At 52.7% G+C, this 6,070-nt stretch overlaps 1 protein-coding gene across 1 annotated transcript in view; it reads right to left on the reverse strand.

The window, feature by feature from the left end:
* C2cd2 (C2 calcium dependent domain containing 2) overlaps positions 1 to 6,070 on the reverse strand; it is a 60,076-nt gene that overhangs the window by 53,575 nt on the left and 431 nt on the right. Inside the window, exon 2 of the mRNA XM_029560792.1 lies at positions 5,836 to 6,070. Within this exon, the coding sequence (XP_029416652.1) occupies positions 5,836 to 6,070 (235 nt within the window). The remainder of the gene's footprint in view (positions 1 to 5,835) is intronic.

Below are 6,070 nucleotides of genomic sequence, written 5' to 3' on the forward strand. Positions count from 1 at the left end.
GGGCTGACAAGAGCACAGCTGGCTGGAGAAGCTTGCAGGGCCAAAACCAGCGACAAAGTGAGTAGTGATGGTACTAGATTATAACCCACAGAGTAAAAACAACCACGAGTCCTCGCTGACATAAACAGCCAGCTAAATATATAGGACTAAACCTTTTCTCTCAGTAGAGCTCCAATGATAATCTACAGAAGGAAACGGAAAATCACCATGAAGTTTCGAAACTCATCTAATTCATTGTTACAGCTGAGCCACACTGAGGGGTGCTAGATTGACAGAGTCAAAGTTCCAGGAGGCATCTCTCAACATGTAGACACCTGTTAACTAGAGGGGGACAGGTGGGGACTGAAAGCACAGAACCACCTTGCCAGAGGGGCCAAGACTGGCATTCCCAGTAAGACGCTAGCTACACCGAAACCACGGGCTCCCCAATACAGGTCAGTAATGGGGTCCTGTATGTGTGACAGCACAATCTCCACCCGATAGTGGGAAAAACAGACAGGCTTTGAGCAAAATAACAATCAACATGCCATCAAGGCCATAAACAAGAAGATGAAAAACCATTACAGACTGAGGGAGACTGAAAAGCACCAAGTAAATGTCATGGAGGACCGGGAAGGCCCGGAAGGGGGGGGTGACCTGAACATGACATGCATAGAGGTCAGTGAGATTCAAGTAAGGCTTTCAGTTTCAGTTATTAAAAGTACAATGACACTGTTAATGTCTTGTTCTATTACAATGTCAACTTCACTGAGTTATGGATGACTGAAACATTGTACCCAGGCTAACTCTGCTCCATTACAATGTTACTTTCATTGAGTGTTGGATGATAGAAACATTGTACCCAGGCTAACTCTTTGTTCCATTAAAATGTTACTTTCATTGAGTGATAGATGATAGAAACATTGTATCCAGGCTAACTCCTTGCTTTGTTACAATGTTACTTTCATTGAGTGATAGATGACAGAAACATTGTATCCAGGCTAACTCCTTGCTTTGTTACAATGTGACTTTCATTGAGTTATGGGTGACAGAAACATTGTATCCAGGCTAACTCCTTGCTCTGTTACAATATTAGTTCCTCTATGCTCTGAGTTACCACAACATATACCAACAGCAATTTTCGTTCTGATGGTTGAGTTATAGTTCTAGAAGGCTGGATGAAGAATACATGGAAATTCTTCTGATTATTTTTTCAATTTTTCTGTAAATCTGAAAGCAATTCAAAATAAAGTTTAAAAAAAAAACAGCAATCTTACTGACTTATAGGCCAGATTCTTTGCTAACAGCTTTATAAGATCTCTACAGCATCAATCTCCTCCTGTAGCAGTCAAGACTGGCCCAGGGTCACACTGAGAGTGAACCGGAGGCTGAGATCAAGCCCCAGCGGTCTCCCATAGGCTGGCCTCACAGATCTTCCACACTGCTGAAGAAGCCCCTCCCCTCCTCAGCAACCTGCAGAGGTAGGACTGAAGTAGCTTCGGCTGAATTTTGGTTGGCCTGGACACTATACCCCGTCTTTCCTGAATTGCTCAGAGCACGGCTGAGTGCAAAATGCAGTTCCACTGGTGCCTGTCCTGGGCTTCGAGCTGCGGATCTGCACAGTCACCCAGCAGCCTCCTTTGGTGACGATACTTCGGAAGGGAAAAACAAGGCACATTAAATAGCCCATTCTGCCTGAGGCCTGGATGGCTCCCAAGCCAGAGGCCAGCATCCAGATGGCATCCTTTGTGTGGCTACTGCCTCCCCCCCCGCCCCGGCCTGCCATTCACCCCTCATGACCAGGGCATGCTCCCAGCCACTCTGGAGCTGGGCATAAGGTCCAGCTGTCTGGATAGACCTGCACTCAGCCCTAGCTCACATGGAGAGAGCAGATCAGGCACAAGGGAGGGATGACTGGAAACAAGGGCAGGATGAGGGCAGGGCAGCGTCCTTGCAGAGTGGGAGCCCAGATCTGAGGGGTTTCAGAAAGTTAAAAACAAGACGGGGAAGCATAGCAAGCAACTCTGGAAGGCCCCACAGGAAGGCCCTGGATGGGAGAGACATGAAAGTCTGAGGCACAGAATGGGGGAGGGCATGGCAGAGGGTGATGCCGCCCCCACAAGCCCACTTTCCTTCTCAGGGGAGGGACAGGCTGACGCATGGCCCTTACTTGGGGCTGCTGTCACTGTCTCACTACCAGACTGTCATGTACCCTGTCATTGTTTTTTATTTTTTGTATGCACAACTGGAAGGCTGTCAGATCCTGGGAAGACGCTACAGGCTGCGGCTACTCTGTTGACATGCAAGCTGCAGACATGTACTCAGACAAATCAGAGTCATTCGGAACACATCCTAAGTTCACACAAACTTCCCCTCACTCAAACTGTAAACTGTCTGATGGTCTTAGTCACTTGAATGAGAACATTCCTCTGAAGAAATCCTGGGTTGAAGGACTAGAGAAATGAACGGGTCTGGAGACCCTCCTGATCGAGAGCCACTGCCTGTTCTGTCCAGCTGTGCTAGGGGTGGGGAGGGAGCACCAGACAAGCCCATCACATCAGCTGCAGATACGGAGCTCTGGAGCCAGCACCTGCTCCATGGAGCATCAGTGTGGAGAGGAAGCCCTGTGACCACAGGTGAGACTGCCTGCTACCAGCAGCTAGCGTCAGAGCTGGCGCTGTGAAAACAGACATGGGGGGGCGGCTCTCAGGTGTAGTCAGGGTGTGGGCCATCACTAGTGTAACACATCATTATCATGAGCCAAAGTGTTCATGTGACTGCTGGTCAGTGACACAGCAACTCCAAGTAGTCCATCAATGGAGATCAGTGTTTGTAATGTCAGTCAGTGGAGACGTGAGACTATATTAAGCCATGTGGAGGTGGTGCTGGGTGCAGCAGGACCTCTGACTGACAGCTGGCTTAGGAATGATAGAAATGATGATAGGTGTGCACGGCGGCTTCCCACTCAGGGAGGGAGGAAAGTAATAGGTGCTCCCTACCCTTCAGCCAGCCCAAGCCTTCCCTGTGAATGTGGTTCTGGATGAGGAAGCAGGTATGTGTATTTCTAACAACCCCCACGCTCTGGGCACACCTGAAGACTGCCAACCAGATCAACAATAGTTTCCTCTCCTGTCTGTCCAACTTGCCATCCTGTACAATGCAGAACTACTTCTGGAGTGAGCGTTGGCGTTCAGGTCCCCCTGGCACAGGCAGCTTGTATTTCTACTGTTATCAGAGCACAGAGAAGCTTCGGAAAGGCATCGCTCAGAGCTCAGGTCTCAGGGGTTCGGGCACATTGCTCAGGGTGAGACACCACATGGCCAGACCCCCTCTAGTCCATTTCACTGGACCACATTCAAAAGAAGCACTTGGGGCTCAGGGATGAATTTGCTTCCCACAGGGAGCATGGCTACAGCAGAGACAGGATCATGGAGAAGTCAGACCAGGTTGGAGGCATGGGAGGGGTCACTGTTTCCACTTGGCAGAAAATTCCACTTCTTATGGAAGATGCTAGATACAATCTAGTTATTACCAGCGTCTCTCCACTCTACTCCACAGTGACAGTCCAAGTATGGGCTGCCTCCCTGACTGGGGCAAAGTAATGTCAGGACAGTGTGGGGGTAGGGGGCCTCTAAGCTGTGTCTAGAGAAGCCTGGGAATGCCAGCCCTAATCAGGGATTAGTGGAAAGCCAGGTGGGGGGGAGGGCGGAGAGAAACTCCTGGGGGCGTGGCCATAGAGTTCCCACTAGCACAAACAGCAGCACCTGTTCACAGATCACACTGTTACAATGTCGATGGCCCAGGACACTGGCAAAAAGGCAAGGCACTGAGATCCCATCTGCCTACGAACCCCTCCGTGTGGGTTCACATCAACCAGCACTCCCAGGTACTAGGCTGAGTGATTCTCTAACAAGCTTCTCTGCCACTTGGAGCTCGAATCAAGTACAATACTGGCACTTCCAGGCAGGAGCTTGGGACAGACTGCTATCCAAGACTTCAGAACCTGGCCAGGCACACAGGGAGAGCATGGCCAAGCAAGCTCCTTCCATCCCCGAACAGCAGGGCTGGGCTGGAGGTGGGAGGCCTCCCCCACAAGTATTTTCTTGGTTTTCTCAGACTCACTTGCCCAACCAAGACTAGTGCTTCAGAAGCTTCTTCGTCTCTTTAGCACTCCAGGCACAAGGGACCCTGGGAGCACCGTATCTAGGGTGATCAGGCTTTGGGAAAGCAACCAAGAAATGCCAGGAAATGAAGCCAGCCATCCTAAGTTCACGGAAGGAAGGGACACTGCCTCTGGGCCACCAGTGTCCACATCCTACAGATCATTAACCAGCATGCCCGCTGATACCACAGAGAAAGGGAACAAAACTCAGTCTGCTCAGGCCACCAGTCCACAGAGGACTGGCAAGCATCAGGCCTGTAACACCAGGTCAGCGGGATTCGGCAACAGCAGCTTCATGAGGGGTGGGGGGAGCGTTGCTCCTAGGCATGAGGACACTGAGTTTGAAGGCTGACCCTGGGTAGAGAGGTCCAGCTCTTGGCAACTGGGCACCAATTCTAGGCACTGTGACAGATGTAAACTGACCTGCAGTCTTTGTATCTAAAAATCCTTTTCCAACAGTCCAAAACAAAGTCTCTTGGATTATTGGATTCATGTTAATTTACACTCAAAAAAGCTTCTCTCCTCTCTCTCTCTCTCTCTCTCTCTCTCTCTCTCTCTCTCTCTCTCTCTCTCGCTCTGTGGTCACCATATGTGCTAAGGCTATGGCACAAAAATCAGGCTCAGTGCCCACTGTGGAATATTCTGAAGGTGGACGGGTTCAGCCACGGAGTATTTGCTGTTTCCAAGGCTGGTAGTGTGGGGCTTTACAGAGCTGGGCAGCTGTGTACAGGTCAAGAGCCTGTACAGCTGAGAGGGAGGGGCAGCTGCAGGGTTGACAGGTGCCACCTCCAGCCCACCAGGCTCTTAATTCCCCCTGTGAAATGTCTCCAAACAGTAGACGCCAGGAACCATATTGTTAAACTAAGATCTCTTAGAAGTCAAAATAAGTTACCAAGTAATTAACAATGAAAGAGTGTGAGCCACAAGGCTGGGTAACAGCCTGAGGGTGTGAGGTCAGCTCAGCTGGCTTCACATCCTGGCTCTGACACCAAAGGTGGTGGGACTTTAACCTCAGGCCTCGGTTTCCCCACCTCTTCAGTGGTGAGGCTGCCTGTGCTGAATCAGGGGTGTGACACAGCACTCAAGTCCCCAGCACCCTGGATCTAAACAAATGGTCACTAGTTTTTTTTTTTTTTTTAATGCGCTCAGGAACGCAAGCCTTTTAGAATTTGGAAGCTCTTGGCACAGCCCAACTGATCCGAAAAGGGAGCATATTTGAATCACAGTCACCCATTTATCAGGCAGCAAGATCACTAAGTGTCCACTTGAAACCCACCAGGGCGTCCGGGAAGGACGGTGGGCTGGAAGGGCTCCGTCCCTCTGAGCGGCTGTCCAAAGCCCGGGGGAGCCACAGCGTCCGGTGTGTGAAACCGAATCTCGTTGCTCTGACTCCCCATCGCGGGTCCCAGGTCCTTCTGACCTCAAGGATGCACCGCCCGGGACGGCGGAGGGCGGCGGGTCGGGGGCTGCGGCGGCGTCCAGTGCGCAGGGCGCTCCCCGCCCCCAAGGGCTCCGTCCCTCTGAGCGGCTGTCCAAAGCCCGGGGGAGCCACAGCGTCCGGTGTGTGAAACCGAATCTCGTTGCTCTGACTCCCCATCGCGGGTCCCAGGTCCTTCTGACCTCAAGGATGCACCGCCCGGGACGGCGGAGGGCGGCGGGTCGGGGGCTGCGGCGGCGTCCAGTGCGCAGGGCGCTCCCCGCCCCCATCGCCTCTCGGCCTCCTCGTTCAGCGCGGCCACCCAGGCCGCCCGCCACCGGCTCCCCCAGCTGTCCAGCGTCAGGATCCAGGACAGCACCGCGTCCGACTCCCGGCGCCGCCGCCCGTCCGGCTCCGCCCGCCGCCGGGGAGGGGGTCGCGCCCCGGCCAGCGCCCACTGCGCCAGGTACAGGCCGACCGTGCCCAGGGCCGCCACGAAGAGCGACACCAGG

Source organism: Nannospalax galili, unplaced genomic scaffold (genome assembly GCF_000622305.1).
Source record: "Nannospalax galili isolate Female #2095 unplaced genomic scaffold, S.galili_v1.0 scaffold652, whole genome shotgun sequence".
Taxonomy (NCBI): Eukaryota; Metazoa; Chordata; class Mammalia; order Rodentia; family Spalacidae; genus Nannospalax; species Nannospalax galili.